The sequence below is a fragment of the Panthera leo genome, chromosome E2, assembly GCF_018350215.1.
Source record: "Panthera leo isolate Ple1 chromosome E2, P.leo_Ple1_pat1.1, whole genome shotgun sequence".
NCBI lineage: Eukaryota > Metazoa > Chordata > Mammalia > Carnivora > Felidae > Panthera > Panthera leo.
Window position 1 is genome coordinate 4,398,943 of NC_056693.1, and position 19,848 is coordinate 4,418,790.

At 43.0% G+C, this 19,848-nt stretch overlaps 1 protein-coding gene across 10 annotated transcripts in view; it reads left to right on the forward strand.

The window, feature by feature from the left end:
* Positions 1-19,848, forward strand: part of LOC122207961 (zinc finger protein 708-like) — a 78,773-nt gene that overhangs the window by 38,977 nt on the left and 19,948 nt on the right. For 3 of the 10 annotated variants that reach the window (XM_042918404.1, XM_042918411.1, XM_042918410.1), the window contains exons 2-3: positions 10,058-10,248; positions 17,243-17,386. In XM_042918404.1, coding sequence (XP_042774338.1) covers positions 17,372-17,386 — 15 coding nt within the window. In that variant the 5' untranslated portion in view covers positions 10,058-10,248; positions 17,243-17,371. Of the gene's footprint in view, positions 1-3,728; positions 4,823-10,057; positions 10,249-17,242; positions 17,387-19,848 lie in introns of those variants that run through there. The other 7 variants (XM_042918405.1, XM_042918409.1, XM_042918413.1 and 4 more) reach the window with 5 other exon arrangements.

Genomic DNA, 19,848 nt, shown 5'->3' on the forward strand with positions numbered 1-19,848 from the left:
TAAGTACGTGGTCAAAGCCTTAAATGACACTCAAAGTAGCATTTCCCTGTTAAATACTGAAGGGACACAAATGCATAAGGCAGTTTTACAAAATAAAATGGCATTAGATGTTTTAACTGCTGCAGAAACGGGGACATGTGCTATCACAAAGACAGTGCTGGGCATACATTCCAGATTACTACAAACATATTTCTGGGTTTCGAACAGATGTGAATGCTCAAGTTGGCCCTTTAAATGATCCCTCTCTTTCCTTTAACGATTGGTCAAACTCTTGGATTCGAAGAAGATTTATGTCAACTATCAAAGGACTCTTTTTTGAGCTGCTTTTTCTTTTTGGTGTTCTAATCAGGTTTTGTTGATTTCTCCCATGTCTCTCCTCCACCTGGCGCCCAGGCTGTTTGACTGCCATAGCTTCAATCTGACAGATGATCCTTTCCACTCGGGAAGGTCCATACGTGCGGTCTCCCTTGGACTCAGCTGCCTCTGGCTTTTGTAACTCCTATATATATATATAAGTCCCCAACTGACCAGTGTTGGCTCATAGGTAGGGACATCTCTACGTCCCTTATTTGGCAGGAAGAAGCTACAGAAGATGAGACCTTCCACCCTCATCACACTTAAAGATTTAAGGGTAAAGATTGTTAAGGGGGATTAATGGGGGAAACAAAGGCAATTGAGAAATTTCTTTACTGCCCACAGCCCCTTGACAAGTCCTTGAAACAAGCAGAGTGACATTATTCTACGAGTTCAGCTGCCTTGATGTTGACACTTTGCTAAGGGAAAAAGAGAATTGTAGCTTAACATTATCTGCCCCCCCCCCCCCCCCCCCCGTCCCTGCAGGATTCTGTAAGTCTACTTTTTTTAAAAGTTTTTTTTTTTAACATTTATTCATTTTTGAGAGACAGAGACAGAGTGCGAGCAGGGGAGGGGCAGAGAGAGAGGGAGACACAGAATCTAAAGCAGGCTCCAGGCTCTGAGCTGTCAGCACAGAGCCCGACATGGGGCTCGAACTCGAACAGTGAGATCATGACCTGAGCCGAAGTCATATACTTAACTGACTGAGCCACTCAAGCACCCCCCTGTAAGTCCACTTTAACATATAAGAATTCCTTTGGAAACTTCCTTTATCTCCACCCCCACCCCAAGATCTATGTTGGCAATCATCTTCCAAGCTTATGACCCCCTGATATACATCTGAAGGGTCTTATGACTGAGTTTTTACTAAACAGTGGTAAATGACTTTTTTTCCTAACAGCAGCTAGCTCCCTCAAGGTCCTAGAAACCTTGCTTCCAAAATTCTTTAGAGACTTATGCTATCCCTAACCCCCTTCCAACCTGAACGTATATAATGTCATCCATCAACCCTGGTGCAGCTCTTTCTACCCATGGGTGCTGTCCCCATGCTTCAATGAAAACAACTTTTTGCACCAAAGACAACTCAAGATTTCTTTCTTGGCCACTGGTTCCATCCCCAACACTTCAAACCACATCAGTGAGGACTCAAACCTAAAAAAGTACCAGGGCCTTTATAAATGGAGAGAGATCCGATCAATGCTGTTTATCTGAGAAAAAGTTTAACCAGGGCTCAAATTTTTTTTTTTTAAGTTTTATCTGTTTTGAGAGAGAGAACGCAAGTGAAAGAGGGGTAGAGAGAGAGAATCCTAAGCAAGCTTCACACTGCTAGTGCAGAGCCTGATGAGGGGCTTGAACCCACGAACCATGAGATCATGAGCTGAGCCGAAGTCGGATGCTTAACCCACTGAGCCAGCCTAGGCGCCCCTAAAGATTTTAAGTAATCTCTATCTACATCCAATGTAGGGGTCAAACTCACAACCCTGAGATCAAGAGTTGTGTGCTCTACTGACTGAGCCAGTCAGGTGCCCTTTTTTCTTCATAATTTAAATGAATTCCTGGATGTTACTAAGGGCCAGATGCTGTCGAGTGACCGATTACTGAACTTTCTCATGCCTAGATTAGTGACAGTGGATAGTAAGTGGGGTATTGGATGATGGAAATACCATGTAGATGGATGACCTTCCAGTGATGCAGACGATGCTGGCAGGTATGTCCCTCACTCCCACTCAGCCCCGTGATTAGTACTGTCTCATGGTCTGGGCTCTGTGCCAGGGACTGATTAGTTGAGCAGGCAGTGAGCATTTCTGCTTCAAACAGCGCACCCAATCTTGGGCCAGAAATCTCCATGTTCCTTCACAGCTCTTGCTGCCCTTACACATGTTGGGTATGGAGTGGAAATAATTTCTGAGTTGTTTAAACTAATATTATGATGGTGGTGGGTAGCAGGTGGTGCTCACATTTAACACTGATAGAATGAAAATATAATAATTTCATTTTGTAGCTGTTAGTTTCTGTTCAGCTATACCAAGAAAAGAGTAACACTTGTATTAAATAAGAAAGAGAGGGAGCAATTGAGCGAGATGCAGAGGGAGGGAGAGAGAGAGAAGTGGGACTTATCCCAAGGGTGGCTCACCCAGTGTGGGGCTGAGCTCACCCAATATAGGATTCGAACTCACGAACGGTGGGATGATGACCTGAACCAGTGTCAGATGTTTCACTGACTGACGCACCCGGGCACCCCTGTGTTTATCCTTGATTTCTCATGGCCTCAATAGGATTACCCACCATCAGGCATCAAACTGTATCTCATGCATTAAGAAGGAATAAGGAAAGAGTCTGATAGTACATACAAATTTTGATTTGAGGTCATTTCTAATAAATTCAGGGAAGTCCTGCCTCCGTAGACACTTCTCCTCCATCTTATTAACCAGAGCTCTCCTGTAGCCACTGAAAGCAAAATCACCTTTAGCACGAATGGACACAAACTCGTCATTGAAAATGACCATTTTTACCTCCAGTGTGTCCCAGGGTATGACACAATGGCCATCACCTTTGGCACTGAAACAAGGTGTTAAAAAAAGGTGATCAAATTTAGAATGTACTTAACCCAGATGGAAAAGAATTTCATCGTGTATGCAGATAGATTGCTAATTCTTTATAGATGGTCTTGAACAGATATTCAACCCTGCACTTTAAGTTATTTAGGACTTTAGGGAAAACGTTGTTGCGGAGAAATAATTTTCCTTTACCATTCAAGGTTCTTTTAGCTGGTCTAAGAATCAAATTGACTGAGACCAGTCATAGGAGACAAAAAAATCTCAAAGTTTAATTACATGCGCATAAAAGCCCAATAATGAAATTGAAAACCATAGAAATAACCAATGCAAATAGTTTTTATACTTCGTAGAGAAAGAGACAATAAGTCTGTGAGGATTTGACAGCATAAAGGAAACCGCTGTTTGGGCCTTCAGTTAGTAAGGAATTAAATGGAAATTGTGTAGTGGTAATAAATTAATGAAAAGTAAGGTTTGTTCATGCAGACCTCAGCTCTTTTCTGTCTTTGGTGACAGAATGTCTCTTTACCTCTTGGTGCTGGAAAGGTATCTATTACATGGAGACTGATATTTCTGTTTTGCAATTAAATGTGAGTCAGTGTTCTTTTTGCATAGGCTGTTTCTTTTCTTTTTAATTTTTTTTTTTTTGATGTTTATTTATTTTTGAGAGAGAGAAAGAAATAGAGCACGAGCAGGGAAGGGCAGAGAGAGACACACACACAGAGTCCAAAGCAGGCTCCAGGCTCTGAGCTGTCAGCACAGAGCCTGATGTGGGGCTCAAACCCATGAACAGTGAGATCATGACCTGAGCCCAAGTCAGACACTCAACCGACTGAGCCACCCAGGTGCCCCAGGTGTAGGCTGTTTCGTAAGTGTCTTTAATTTCAAAATAATCAACAGGAGCACATTTTAGGGCAGCTCTTAAAATGTCATTGTCCCCTATACAAAGTCAGGAAGACAGAACTGGAAATATACCATAAGCAGGGAGATCAGAAGCCTAGAACCTTTATCCCCCCACAGCCCCACCCAGATCTACCTTCTGAAAATTTTCCAGGTCTGGCCCCACTCTGGGCTCTCCCTTCACACAAACAGATTAAAGGAGATCAAAAATTTGCTTGGCTGCCTATTCCCAATTGCAAAGTAAGTACTCACTTTTTGCTGAAACCCGAATACAGATATATAGGAACAGAGAACTACATATTTTGTTGCCTAAATTTCTGTCCTTTTTATTAAATTCTCTGCTTCTTGTGTTTCCTCTTTCAGCATCTTCTTTTCCATTCATGAATATCCAGTTGTTGAAGGTTTAGAAAGCAAATATCCGTATATATTCTTAAATTGTAACCCGAATGTGGTTTCACCTCTTGTTGGGGGTTGAGCCAAAAGACACCACCAAGCCAAAGAATAGGAAAAAGACAGGTTTTCCTTGCAACAAATAAGAACCCCAAGGACATTTCCTAAAATGGTGACTCCCCCAGACAAAAGACTTGGGGGAAGTTTTAAGCTAGTGGCATATGCATATTTATGAAGGGGCCTGGCAAAGGACATTTTAGTATACGCTCACTCAAAAGTCATCCCACGTTGGCAAGAGTCCAGATCCTGGTTGATTGAAGTCACAGGGCCACCGTGGGTGGTCATCATCCATTCTGTGGCTCTCTCAGTCTGGTATTTGGATGCTCAGAGGGGTTTAATTCCCCCAAAACCATTCAAGAATGTGTGTGAAGTCCATCTTTACTTTGGAAACAGCAGTGGAAGTTTTGCCGTGGGTTTATTATCTCTGTTATGACTAGACTATCTCCTGGCCTGGTAGTGCATATTTGTTTTTACATTTGGCTGCCTTAAAATCATTAACTACTGATGTCTACTTTTCTGCAATTTTGACATATCCCAGGACGTTCACCAAACATGGGCTTTGGGTAAGTAGTGCTGGTCTAGATCCTAACGTGGCTGGGGGTCTAAAGGGACTTGTCTTATGTTAGGAAATCTGTGCCTTGTCTTCCTTTTTCTGTAGACCCCTAACCTTATCTGCCTACAGAACGATTACCACAATCCACCTAATGAGCCTATCCCTCAGCCCACAGAGTGAAGAATTTTCTGTGTGTGCCGAGGACACTTTAGATGCTCTCTCCTAGCAAGTTGCAAGTGTCCAATACATTATAGTCACTCTGCTGTTACAGGAGAAGTCCACTACTTACTCATCAGCATGAGTGAACCTTGTAACATTTAACTTCAAAAATGAATATTACTGGGGCGCCTGGGTGGCTCAGTCGGTTAAGCGTCCGACTTCGGCTCAGGTCACGATCTCACAGTATGTGAGTTCAAGCCCCGCGTCGGGCTCTGTGCTGACAGCTCAGAGCCTGGAGCCTGCTTCAGATTCCGTGTTTCCCTCTCTCTCTGCCCCTACCCCCTTGTGCTGCCTCTCTCTCACACAAATAAATTAACATTAAAAAAAAAGAAAAAACCTACCAGTTATTTTACCAGCAGAAGAAGGGTTTATTTGGGAATAACAAAGAATTGTAATTAGGGATATATGTTTGGGCTGTGGCAAAACCATAGGCAGGTCCAGGGAAGAAACAAGAGACCTGCTTTTTTGAAGAGACAGGAGTAAGTTGGGAAGTCTGTTATAAACTCAAAGTCCTTTAGACTAAATTGGTATTTTGAAGGACGGTGGGTTTTCATTGGTTGAGCTGTTGTCTGGGAGAAATGAGAAAAACATCTCTTCCTGTGGCTGGAATAGTAGAGTATAAGCTACCTCCAAGGTCAAGTTTGTGGAAGGTCAAGACCTTCTCTTTGGATCTGCCATTGACTATGAGTGATAGGGTTTGAGAGCTCCCCCTGCTGAAACTTCCTGACTCCATTTTAGTGAGGGTTCCCACTACTTTCTCATTTTCTTTCCCTTTTTTTTTTTTTCCTAACATCCATTTTTGAGAGTGAGAGAGACAGAGCGTGAGTGGGGGAGGGGCAGAGAGAGTGGACAACACAAAATCCGAAGCAGGCTCCAGGCTCTGAGCTGTCAGCACAGAGCTTGATGCAGGGCTGAAATCCATGGACCACGAGATCATGACCTGAGCTAAAGTTGGATGCTTAACCGACTGAGCCACCCAGGAGTCCCTAACTTTCACATTTTCATTGGACCTCTATCTCAACATTTCTAATACTCTAATCCTTGCTTTGATGATTTGAACTTTTTTAAGATTCTATATGATTTCATACAGTATTTTTTTTTCTTTCTCTGTGTTGTATTTAATTCCACGCAATATCCTCCAGTTTATATGGGCCAAGCCCAGGCTGCCCCATGACAGGCCGCTTTGGCAGAAAGCTCATTTTGAGTTAAAAAGCAATCTGCATCCAACAGATTCAGGAAACGTCTTTTTCTCCCGCTTCATTGCCTAAAAAGAATTTAGATAGAGAAACTGCCCCAGGATGATTGCTGTCACCACACACAAATATACTGTGACATCAACTAGGTGTGATTAACAGCGAGGAACCTAGTATGGCCCATTGGAGCAAAGTCCTCTATGCCCTATTTGTTTTTGAGTGGCTCAGAGAATATTTGTTTACCAAATATTTCCTCTCTTTCATCTTTCGTTGAAGTGCCTGCCTTCTCTTTAAAGTCCCAGGCTCCTACTTTTCTTCTTTTCTTCAAATATGTATTAATTTACTTTGTCAGTCTTTGCAATTTTTACATGTGTGTGGAATCTCTGTACATACAGTTCAGATTTTACGTTCTCCGGGTCTATCTCATGGCAATTTGATTCTTTAAAAAAGTTTTTTAAAAAATACTTATTTATTTTTGAGAGGGGGAGAGAGACAGAGCATGAGCAGGGGAGGGGCAGAGAGAAAGGGAGACACAGATTCCGAAGCAGGCTCCAGTCTCCAGCTGACAGCAGAGAGCCTGATGCGGGGCTTGAACACACAAACCCCAAGATCATGACCTGAGTCAAAGTCAGATGCTCAACTGACTGAGCTATGCAAGTGCCCCGCCAATTTCATTCTTAGTCAACAGTCTGAACTTAAGTTCCAGTTCAGGCTTTGTATCTTCCTCTAATCCATATTTTGCTCCAATCTTGTGTAATCAGTGTTAAGGAATAAATAAAACAAACAGAAAGGCAGGGCCCAGCATCTGTATTCTGGGGGAAATATGGGACACCTATTTTCAAGCCCAAAAGTATGGTGAAGATTAACTCACATACATGTTCCCGAGGTTCCCAGCACAGCACCATGTAACCTGTGTGTGTGCATAGAGTGAGAGCTTAATGAACACTTAATAACGTATCTATGTTATTGTCCAAATACAGTCTTTCTCAGACTATAACTGTTCTAAGCACTACAGTGGCTGCACACATATAACCCACTGACCTATGCTCGCTAGCTTATACCTTGACTAATTGTAGCTTCTTTGAGATTTCAACAGACCACTGATGCTGGGGAGACCAGGAACCCCATGTTCCTAGAAGATCAAACTTGACCATGGTAGGCAGTGGCCTTTTCTGATGCCAGCAAGTCTTGAGATCATATCAAGAATCATTCAACGCTGTAGCATTCTTCCCCTGCACGTCAGTAGACCCAACAGGAAGGGGTGGACTTGACCTTGCTCATGGGTGCTACTCCTCTATTCCAGCCGAAGGAATAGACGCCTTCCTTAGGCTTAAAAAATACTTTCTGGAGCACCTGGGTGGCTCAGTGGGTTAAGCGTCTGACTTCAGCTCAGGTCATGACCTCATGGTTCTCGAGTTCGAACCTTGCATCCAGCTCTCTGCTGTCAGTGTGGAGACCACTTTGGATTCTCTGTCTACCTCTGTACCTGCCCCTGGCTCAAACTCCACTCCCCCACCTCTCTCACTCTCTCTCAAAAAAAGAAATAAAAGATACTTTCCTTCTGCTTGGGCATCTGGACGGACTTAACCAGAGGTAATTTAGAACTCCGGTGGCCATTACTGGATTCTTTGAACTTTCCAGAGTTACTTTAATCAAAGCTGAGTTGCACAACTATGATTCTGAAATCAACAAGATGGAATAGGATTTCTGTTTTTGTATTTTGAAGGTTCCAAACCCTATCAAGAATGTAATATTGCCTCATGCTAACATATATATAATTTTTCAGTGAAATAAGGTAAGCAAACAATTAAAAGGATAAAAAAGAGTTGCTGATTTGTAGTCTTCTCCCCCACCTTCAATGTCAACAGATACTAACTAGGAAGCCACTTGTGCTCAGGCCCCACCTCCTGAGCATCTTCCTCTGTCCTCTCCCTTCCATCCCTTTGCTGCACCTTCCTTTTCCCCTGAAGTTCACTCTGCTGCCTCCTCTCATGAACCTATTAAAACCTGCCCCTTTAAAGATGAGTCCTCTGAGGACCTAGGTCGACCCAAAGTTTCTTATGTTCTCTGGAGTAAGGCTGAACTTGGAGCCACAGTCAAAGAATTCCCTAAAGTGACTGAGGATGCCCATAATTGGTGAAGAATTTAACATGGTGATCCAACCTTCCCAACCTGGTTTCTCAACAACCTGGTTATTGGTGAGGGCCAGGCCATACACTGGATGGGAACCTCCACTGGGAGCATCATAAATGGGGCCTAAAGAAAGACTGCTAACTTTAGGCAAGACGTTAAAAGGGTCCCTGGAAGACCCCACCTATCAATTATAATGGCTTTTCCCAATCCTGTGGATCGGAACAAAATTCAGTCTTGTACACAAAAGCCCTATGAATCCCTTCATGATGATTACAATGAAGTCTAACTTCCTCCCCTCCCCTCCTCTTCCCTTCCCCTCCCTTCTTTTCCCCTCTCTTCCCCCCCATCTTCCCTTCACTTATCCCTCCTCCTCCCCCTTCCCCTCCCTTCCCTTCCCCTACCTCTCCTCTTTCCTTCCCTTCCCCTCCCTTCTTTTCCCCTCTCTTCCCCCCCATCTTCCCTTCACTTATCCCTCCTCCTCCCCCTTCCCCTCCCTTCCCTTCCCCTACCTCTCCTCTTTCCTTCCCTTCCCCTCCCTTCTTTTCCCCTCTCTTCCCCCCCCCATCTTCCCTTCACTTATCCCTCCTCCTCCCCCTTCCCCTCCCTTCCCTTCCCCTACCTCTCCTCTTTCCTTCCCTCTCCTCCCCAGCATTTAAATTCTATTTAGTTAACATACAGTGGAATATTGGTTTCAGGAATAGAATTCAGTGGTTTATCACTTAACATACAATATCCAGTGCTTGTCATAACAAGTGCCCTCCTTCATGCCCATCACCCATCTAACAGATTTCGCACCCACCTCCCTTCATTAACCCTATTTGTTCTCTATAATTAAGAGGGAATTGTGATTTTTTTAAATTTTTTTGATCTTAATAGTAGAATTTAGTGATTCATCACTTATAACACCCAGTGCTCATCCCATCAAGTGCCCTTCTTTATACCCATCACCCATTTAGCCCATCCCCCCACCCAACACCCCTCCAGCAACCCTCACTTAATTTTCTGTATTTAAGAGTCACTTGTCCTTTGCCTTCCTCTGTTTTTATCTTCTTTTTCCTTCCCTTCCCCTATGTTTATCTGTTCTGTTTCTTAAATTCCACATGAGTGAAATAATAGGATATTTATCTTTTTCTGAGTGACTTATTTTGCTTAGCATAACTCTAGTTCCATCCATATTGTTGCAAACGACAAGATTTCATTCTTTTTGATTGCCGAATATATGTATGTACCAATATGCATTCCCACCAGGAGTGCAAGAGGGTTCCCCTTCTCCACATCCTTGCCAATACCTGCTGTTTCCTGAGTTGTTAATTTTAGCCATTCTGACAGGTGTGAGGTTTTGATTTGTATTTCCCTGATGATGAGTGATGTTGAACATCTTTTCATATGTTGGTTGGCCATCTGGATGTCTTCTTTGGAAAAGTGTCTATTCATGTCTTTTGCCCATTTTTTTCACTGGATTATTTGTTGTGTGGTGAGCTTGATAAGTTCTTTATAGATTTTGGATACTAACCCTTTATCTAAAATGTCATTTGCAAATATCTTCTCCCATTCCATCGGTTTCCTTTTAGTTTTGATGATTGTTTCCAAGTCCAATGTTTCTTTAAAGAAAATTCTGGTCTTTAGATGTGGAATTCACCCATGTAGTAGTATTTAACTATGTTATGTAAATGGACTGATCCAGGATCTTTCTTTTTTAGTTACAAGGACCAAGATGGAACTGGACATTATGAACTTTGCAGACCAATTTGTTCTCACCCTTAGAGAAAAGATGGCTAAAATTTTCAGTATTCAATCCAGCAAATGAATACCCCTAAACAAAACTAGAAGCCTTGCTTCCACAATTAATGGAACATTGGAAAAATGAATGTTACAAATTTAAGAGCCTAAGGTACCTTCAGCTCTTTTTTTAGCCAACTTTTCCTTTCTTTCTTTTTTTAAGTTTATTTATTTTGAACAAAAGAGCGAGAGTGGGAGAGGGACAGAGAGAGAATCCCAGGCAGATTCTGCACTGTCAATGCAGAGCCAGATGTGGGGCTTGAACCCATGAACTGTGAGATCATAACCTGAGCCGAAACCAAGATTCAGACGCTTAACCAACTGAGCCAGCCAGGTGCCCTGCAAATGCATGATTTGTGAATTTAAAACCTTACAGAGTATTTTGGATAACACGTGTGGTTCTAAACATAAACAGTTCCTTAGAGATAACAATTCCATTTTAAAGTGTTTTTGGGGGTGCCTGGGTGGCTCCACTGGTTAGGTGTCTGACTCGATTTCGGCTCAGGTCATGATCTGATGGTTCTTTGGTTTGAGCCATGCATCAGGACCTCCGCGGATAGTGTGGAGCTTGCTTAGGATTCTCCCCTTCTCTCTCTGCCCCTCCCTACTTCTGTTCTCTCTCTCTCACACACACGTTAAAGAAATAAACTTTAAAAATATGTCCTTGAAGGTTTGTTATTCTTTCAAAACTTAACTATTGCTTCATGTTTATGTTCCCAAATATGCTAGGTTGTTTCATTCAGCACCCTTGCATAATATTACACTATTCTGGGGGCGCCTGGGTGGCTCAGTTGGTTAGGCGGCCAACTTCGGCTCAGGTCATGATCTCACGGTCCGTGAGTTCGAGCCCCACGTCAGGCTCTGTGCTGACAGCTCAGAGCCTGGACCCTGTTTCAGATTCTGTGTCTCCCTCTCTTTCTGACCCTCCCCCGTTCATGCTCTGTCTCTCTCTGTCTCAAAAATAAATAAATGTTAAAAAAATATATATATATTACGCTATTCTACCCCATAGCAGAGAAAGGGAGCAAGCCTGCATGAGCGTGGGGAGGGGCAAAGGGAGGGAGAGAATTTTATGTGGGCTCCATCCTTGGAGCCTGGTGGGATCATGAACTAAGCTGAAATCAAGGGTGGGACACTCAATCTACAGAGCCACCCAGGTGCACCTAAAACATTAGTTTTATGCAGAATTTCAGGGTCTAAAATTTGTCTGATTTTTGTTTTAGAATTCCTGAACAATGCTTTCTTTTGTATGATAGGTTCCATAGCATGAATTAATTTTTTTTTGTTTTTTTATCTATGTTTTATGTTTGTGCATAAGTTTTCAACTCAGTGCATTTTACCACAGTGTAGGGTTTAAATCAAATTGGAATCAGCTATATATCAATTCCCAATAAAGTTATGTATTTTTCTATATAAATATTACCCATACATTCTTTGCTTATGACTCACCTTGTTTCTTTCTCTTGGTTAGTGGGTCAGTGGTTGTTTTGTTCATTATGTATTTATGGATGAACGTATATGACTTTTGTGAGAAAAATACCTTCTTGAATTGAAGGTAATGTTTTAAAACTCAACTTTGTTGTATCAACTTTAGGTTTTGGGTTTTTTTTTATGTTTAGTTTTTTAGAGACAGAGAGTATGCGTGCACACCAGAGAGATACAGAGAGGGATTGAGAAAGAGAGAGAGAGAGAGAGGGAGAAGGGGAAGGAGAGGCAGAGAGAGGAAGAGAGAGAATCCCAAGCAGGCTCTGTACTGTCAGCACAGAGCCCAATCTGGGGCTGCATCTCAGGCACCATGGGATCATGACCTGAGCTGAAACCAGGAGTCAGATGCTTAACCCACTGAGCCACCCACACTCCCTTCAGCTTTAGGTTTTATATTTTACTTTTTTTTTTTTTAATGTTTATTTATTTTTGAGAGAGAGAGTACAAGCAGGAGAGGGGCAGAGAGGGAGGGAGGGAGGGAGAGGGAGGGAGAGAGAGAGAGAGAGAGAGAGAATATCCAAAGCAGGCCCCAGGCTCCGAGCTGTCAGCACAGAGCCCAACGAGGGGCTCGAACCCACGAACCATGAGATCATGACCTGAGCCGAAGTTGGACGCTCAGTTGGATCTTAACCGACTGAGCCACCCAGGGGCTCGTATATTTTACTCTTAATTGTGGTTGAAAACCTAAGTCCTGAAATTTATCTTTTTAACCATTTTGAACTGTGCTGTTAAGAATATTTACATTATTACAAAACAAATCCCTTTGAATTTCTCGTCTTACAAAAATGAAACAATACCTGTTACACAACTACTTCCACATTTGTATCTTTTTTTTTTTTTTAATCTATTTATTTTGAGAGAGAGAGAGAAAGAGAGAGAGAGCAATCATGAGCCAGGGAGGGGCAGAGAGAGAGAGAGAATCCCAAACAGGCTCACAGATCACTGTCCTCACAGATCCCGATGCAGCTCTCAAACCCATGAACCCTGAGATCATGACATGAGCTGAAACCAGGAGTTGGATGCTTAACCTACTGAGCCACCCAGACGCCCCCTTCCACATTTGTATCTATTCTAAACCCCAGGCAATTACATTTTGTTCCTTTCTTACTTTTTTGTTGCCATATTCCTTGTTTTCTCCCTTCCTTCATTCCTTCCTTTTTTCATGAGGTTCACTCCATTAGGTTAGTCACGTTAGTAGATTCAGTGTCTGTGTGTCTCATTCATTTATTTCACTTAGCATAATGTCCTTACATTTGAAGTGTGTTGTTTAATTTGAAAGGATCTATTTCCTTTTTCAAGGTTGAGGATTATTCCGGTAATTTGGAGACCATGTTTGAGATGTCTGTGCACTGCCTTCTCGGTGTTGGCCTCCCTGACGAAAATCCCTTTCTGGTTTTGCCACCACTCATTGCTGTGCTGTTAGCTGGTGTGCAGGGATGGGGTACAAGAGCACGTGTCTCCAGGGTCCCAAACAGATCAGGTTTGGTCACTTGCTCCTGACAAAATCCAAAGGCAGAGAGATGAGAGGTGGTGAGACAAAGGAAGTTATTTCAGGGAGGCAGACACTGGGAAGATGGCTAATGTCTCAGATTGTGTCCAATGTGCTAGAAATACTTCCAGGTTTATATAAGGGAAACAGGGGGGCAAAAGTGAGTGGGTGCCTGCAGGTTGACAGTGAGGGTTAAATCTGTCATTGTCTGGGAGTCAGTCCAGGGTGGGGTTTTTTGGCTCAGGGCAGTGCTTGTGGCTTGAGGGGTAGTTCCAGTTCCCCTGAGGGATACTTTGTCCTCAGGGTCTTCCTCCTGAGCCGGGAGACAAGCTGGAAGGAACCCAGTGAGGAAGTTTGAGGTCAAAATTGAGGCAGCAAAAGTCCTCTGTCTTGCCCTTGGATTTGGTCAGCCGTGAGTGGCAGAACTGGGTCTGTCTGGGGCCACTGGAACCAGGTGCTCCTGCACCCTTGGGTCCTGCTTACAAAGTCATTACCACAATAGATCTAATAAACATCCCATACCTCCCACAAGTAAGATTTTCTGTGTGGGGGAGCCTGGGTGGCTCAGTCGGTTGAGGGTCTGAGTTTGGCTCAGGTAATGATCTCACGGTTTGTGAGTTCGAGCCCCGCATCAGGCTGTGTGCTGACAGCCTGGAGCCTGCTTCAGATTCTGTCTTGCTCTCTCTCTGTTCCTCCCCTGCTCACGCTCTGTCTCTCTCTGTCTCAAAAATAAAAGTAAAACATTAAAAAAAAAAAAAAAGGGGGCGCCTGGGTGGTTCGGTCGGTTAAGCATCCGACTTCGGCTCAGGTCATGATCTCAGGGTCATGAGTTTGAGCCCCGCGTTGGGCTCTATGTTGACCGCTCAGAGCCTGGAGCCTGTTTCAGATTCTGTGTCTCCCTCTCTCTCTGCCCCTCCCCTGTTCATGCTCTGTCTCTCTCTGTCTCAAAAATAAATAAACGTTAAAATTTTAATTAAAAAAAAAGTATTTAAGAAAAAAGATTTTCTGTGTGTGTGTGTGTATGTGTGTGGTGATGCTATGAAAACGTTGGGGTTCAGGAGTGAACAGACAAGAAAGAATTCTGGTCTTCAGTGCAAAGAGCGTGGTTTTAATAAAGCTCGGGGACAGGACCTGTGGGCAGAAAGAGCTGCACTGAGGTTAGTAGGAGTGGCTGAGGATATACTTTCAAGTTGGGAGGGGGTCAGGGACAGCCTAAGTCTCTGAGGAATTTGGAAGCAAGGTTTCAAGGAACTTGAGGGTCTAGATGTTATTAGGAAAAGGTCATTTATTACTGTCTAGTGAAGCCTCAGTCATGAGACCCTTCAGATGTATATCAGTGGGCCATAAGCTTGGAGGGTAATTGCCACCATATGACTTGGGGAGTAGAGATAAAGGAAGGTTCCAAAAGGGTTTTTATGTGTTGAAGGAGAATTTACAGGATCCTGGAGTGGGGCTAATGTCACACAAAGGTTGCCTTTTGCCCTTGGCAAAGTGTCCACATTGAGGCAGGTGAGTTCCTGGAGGAAAAGCCACTCTGCCCATCTCAACGACTTGTCAGTGGGCTGTGAGTCGTAAGAAAATAGTATTTTTCCTTTTGCCTTTGTTCTCCACATCAGTGAGAACACTTCGATAGCCTCTCCTAGCAAATTTCAAGCGTAAACACACTAGTATGAGCTCTGGTCATCGAGATGTAAACGTGCAGTCACTCATCCTGCATTAAGTAAATCTTGGACCAGTTGAATCAATGGCCAAGTATTTCCCTGTCCTCAGCCCCTGGCAACGAACATGCTAATCTTTTATAATTTTTGTCTCTTTTAGATTCCACATATATGTGATTTCCTACAGTATATATTTTTCTGTGTGTGGCTTATTTAACTTGAGAAAAGGTGCTTTAAGTTTATTTTGTTGCTGCATAAGGAAGGATTTCCTTTATTTCCGAGGCTGATATACATCCCAAGAATAAATTAGATGAGGGACCTCTCTACCAGGAAAAGAGCTAATACCAGAGATTAACTTTTTATATCATAAATAATTGCTTGCCTGGCATGGCAAACGTTTAACAAATATTTGTTCTTTTCTTTTTCCTGTGAATGTATTTCCACCTTGTTGAAATTCTAAATCCCTACCCCCTTCTGCTTAATTCAAAATGGCATATAAGCATCAGCTGCCTGTGTTTGAGCCTGGTATCTTTGAGGTTCCCATAATTAAGAAATTAGTTTTTTTCCTTTGTGAACCTGTCTTACATCATTGCAATTATTAGACCCACCGAAGAATAGAGAACAGTTGGAGAAAAATGTTTTCCTCTCCTGCACATTCATTCTGTTTTCAAAAACTGACCTCTGTGCTTCAGAGTCAAAAATAATAGCGTGAAGACAGAGTTTGGGATAAGACAGTTGGGGAACAGTAGCTTTCTTGCTTTGAGAGGCTGAGGAGGCTGAGGCTGGCTAGGGCCTTCAGAGCTGCAAGCCCACCCGGAGGCAGGGGCTGGGGGTTTGTAGGGAAATACAGGATCCATCCGGTTTCGACAGGAATTGTTTGTGTTGCCTGCCTTGTTCGTCAGGTTTTCTGGGTGGTACCGGCTTCCTGAAGAAAAAGGCTAAATGAAAAGGGAGGAGGGGAGGTTTGTGGAAGAGAGGAAAAATTGGTATTTCGTTTAATGTCAAGACTTACTGATGCTTTAATGCAGTCATTTTGATTTTTGTTCAGCATTATGCTTTTAAGCATAATGTAATCTGTAGTAAGATCACTTCATATTTTACAGTGAGAAAGCCCTGAATATTTTCTGGAAAGGCTAAAATAAAGGAAAAAGGATAACCCTAAATTAACATGAAAATTGGGAGGATTTAGAATTCCCATGTGTTACTGATGGGAGTGGAAAATACACGCTCGCTTTGGAAAACTGGCAGTGACTTAGGAAAATAAACACTTCCCTACTGAAGGGGGGAAGCATTTTGTCAGCACAAAATATGTCTCTTTGCCCTAAGGATTATTCTCAGCTGGTTATTTTAAAGATCCAGCAGACAAATGAAAAGCTCTGAAACCTGGTGTAAATTTCCTTTTGTAAGAGGCATTTGCATGTATAAGGGGAGGCTGCATTTGAATGAGTGTCTCCCTCCGTGTAGAGAAAAGGGGGAGAATGTGTAAATCTCCAGAAACTCTGATCAGTGGAGGGGGCGTGGATTTAAATCTGGGTGACAACCATACCCATGGTTACTGATTTTTGCTTGGTCACTTCCCCAAATGCTTCCCAATAGGGTCACATGTGGAGTTTGAAAAAAGGTATCAGCTGCCCTCCCCCTCCTATTCTGTCAATTGGTGTGGGTGGGAAGGATAGCAATTTATTTGTTTTATTTTTATACATGCACGGTATTTTTTTTTTTTTAAGAGAGGGGAGAGAGCGCATGCGCAGGCGGGGGCGGGAGGGGCAGAGGGCGAGAGAGAATGTTAAGCAGGCTCCACGCTCCGAGCTGAGACCGACGCGTGGCTCAATCCCACCACCCTGGCATCATGATCTGAGCTGAAATTAAGAGCGGGACGCTAAACAGCTGAGTCTCCAGGCGCCCCAAGTGTTTTTTTTATTTTTTATTTTTTTCTTAATTTAGAGCAAGTGAGAGAGAGAGAGAGAGAGAGACAGCGTGAGTGGGGGAGGGACAGAGCTAGAGAGAATCTTAAGCAGGCTCCCTGCTCCGCGTGCAACCCACAACCGGCTGGATCCCACGACCCTGGGATCATGACCTGAGCCGAAATCAGGAGTTGGAGGCTGAACCCACGGAGCCACCCTGGCGCGCCTCCCAACTGTTATTTTAATTAACTGCATCAGGTGATTCAGAATGAGGCCAGGGTTACGCGGGGCGGCTTCCCATTAATTTATGAACGTTGAGTGCAGGCTTTGGCTAAAGGAGAGGTAATGGGGTCTCCTCTGTAGGAGTTGGGGAGGGTGAGGTCCGTGCAGCACACGTTCCCATGCTGCAGTCTAATTTGGGGGTGTCTGTGGGAGAAGAGGCCCCCTGCAAGCAGAGAAGGGGAAACTCAGAGCTAGGTCTCCAAGTGGGAGCTCAGAGTTCCTGCATAGCTCAGGACACAAAGGACTAGGAAGTTGGGCCGTTTTTGCATTACAATGTCCTGCCTGCAGGCGTGCAGTTAACTGGTGAAGAGGCTGTGCTGGTGGCTTTAAAGGCATTTTCTTCCTGATGCAACCGTGATTTCATCACTGAAATCAACCGAGCAAGAAATCTAGCGGACGAGGTGGAAGAAGAAGAAAATGGCCAGTTCTCAGGTAAGCCTGGCGTCCCACGTCAGAAGCCGCGTCCTCTTTCTCTCCTGAAATTCCGTGCTTTTAGAAATTGCAAATGTTGGTTCCTCTAGTCCTGATGTTTCTGCTTTGTTTTCACCTGATTTTTTAAACCTTTTCAAAAATCATACTCAAGTTTAGGTCTTTAGAACACCGTTCCTCTATATCCCAGAGCCTTCTCTGTCCCCTTTGCGACCTGGGTTCCACGAGGGCCTCGACAGTTGTCACTTGGAGTTAAAGTCCTGCAAGTATTGAAAATATTCCTTGTGACAGACCCCCAGGGGAAGTTGGGGAGTTCAAAATTCCTATTGCTGATGGGGTCTGGCCCTGGTATTTCAGTCAAGGAAAAAAAACACTTCCCATTTAGGTCCACTTTGGATGCTTTATCAGCTCTGTGTAGATCCCAGACTAAGAAAATGAACATAAATACAAGATGGATATGAGGCCCAGAATAACTCCCGAGAGTTCTGCAAATAAAAAAGGGCAGGCTTGGTCTTTAGAATGTGAAAAAGCTACTCTACTTAAAATATACCAGGTATTATAGGACATGGAAACGATATGTGATTGAAATTGGGGTAAATCCACTGGTTTTTTTCATAATTAGATTTATCTTCTGATTTACTGTTAGGGAGCCACAAGAACACGCCAGTGATCATGTGACCTTCGGACACATCAAATCGTTTCCTTACAGCTGATGTTCCGTTGTTTAACTTGGCGTGGTGTTCTCCACCAGATTTCGTTCACATATGCCCTCGTTTCATTCCTAAAGGACCTTAGATGGATTTGCTGAGCGATGTGCAGAAACCGTCGCATTTAAACTGGAAACTTTTTTCTCCTGAGTTTCTCTTTGCTTGTAGTTTCTGTTAAGGAGAACAAAGGCGAAAAAAACGTAGATAAAATAAAATTTCCCGGCAACTTGCAGGTAGAGGCAAAAAACAACAACCTTAGCCTGACAATAGCAAGACCTTCAGGATCCCTTAAGTCCTCTTTAACATGTGAAAATTCCTGTACAAGCTTCCTTCATCCCCAGAACTTAAAAGTAGACGATTATTTCTCTTCACTGTCTCAGTGCAGATCCTGTCCCCATGCTTTCATGGAAGCAGCTTTTTGTAATGACTGTGTCTCAAGAATTCTTCTTGACTTCTGGTTCCCGGGCCCACCCACATCGCCTCAGTTTACACACTTGTGTAGTAGAGATAGTGACTTCTGGGAATGGAGGTTCTAATTCAGTCAGACCTCCGTCCTGTAGGCTTCAATTTTACTCGACACTCTTGTCACAGGCATCCTCTTCTATTTACTTTGTGTTTTCAGCAAAAGAAGAACCACAGAATTAACATGTTTGAGTGTCTTAAAATCATGAAATAGATCAAAAAGGAGGATTGAAACAAAAGTCTTCGGTGAAATACTATGTTGTGGGATCCTTGAGCACAACTGTCAAGAAACAATTCTTGAGACGTTTTATGGTGCATGTTACTAATTATATTTCGGTAGCTTGGGAACAGGAACCTTGGGCAGAAAGAGCTGCAGGTTGGCTGTATGCAGCTGGGGGTTATCTGCAAAGTGCTCAAGTGGGAGGAGACATGTGGGGAGTATTAGATCATCAGTGTTTTCTTCGAATTTCTACTTGGAAAGCTACTTTTGAAAGATTTTTCTGGTGCTTACCATTCATTTCGATACTAGCCATCGATGAGATGTATAAGCAGCCACGAGACCCTGTAAGAATGCAGCAACCAGCACGTATTTGATCCTTAAGGAATCTATGCAGGCTAGAGAGCAGCTTTCTGGGCTAACGGTGAACAGTTTACTGCTTCTATCCATCACCATACTGGACTCAGATATAACAATTATTTCATTCTGTGTGTTCGTGTTGCCGTTGTGAATAAAAGAAGCATTGTCAGGCACAAAGAGGAGATGAGTTTTATTGTCATTGAAAATGTTTAAGTCACCATGACCGTTTTCTACTCTGTCATTTTTAATGTGTATTTAATTACTTTCTAAATAAATGTATGGATGTGTGCAGGAAATGTAAAAAGGTACATCAATTTTGTGTGGATTGCTTGTTTCCATCACTCCTCAGGTTTGACACCTTTATGAACAATATTATAGGGTCCTCTCTGTATACTGACCTGTGTGTCATTTTAGATCAATTGTAGGGCAGATAACCTGGGTTACAACCTGATCCCTTCTGTATATTGGATGTTTGACAAAATACTCCATGAAAATAAAACAATAACGAGTTTGTTCTCTTAGAGTATTATTATTTATATTTCATTAGTTTACGAGAAACTTAGATGCTCACTGCTAAGTATGAAATGCTCAGAAAAAATTGTTGGCTTTCTTGCTATTCTAGTAGAATCTGTAATTGCCATAAAACCCATTCAGTTACCAGTCCTCCAAGAATTCTTGCCTTGGAGTTCTACCTTTGTTATTCAAAAATGTATCCCTTG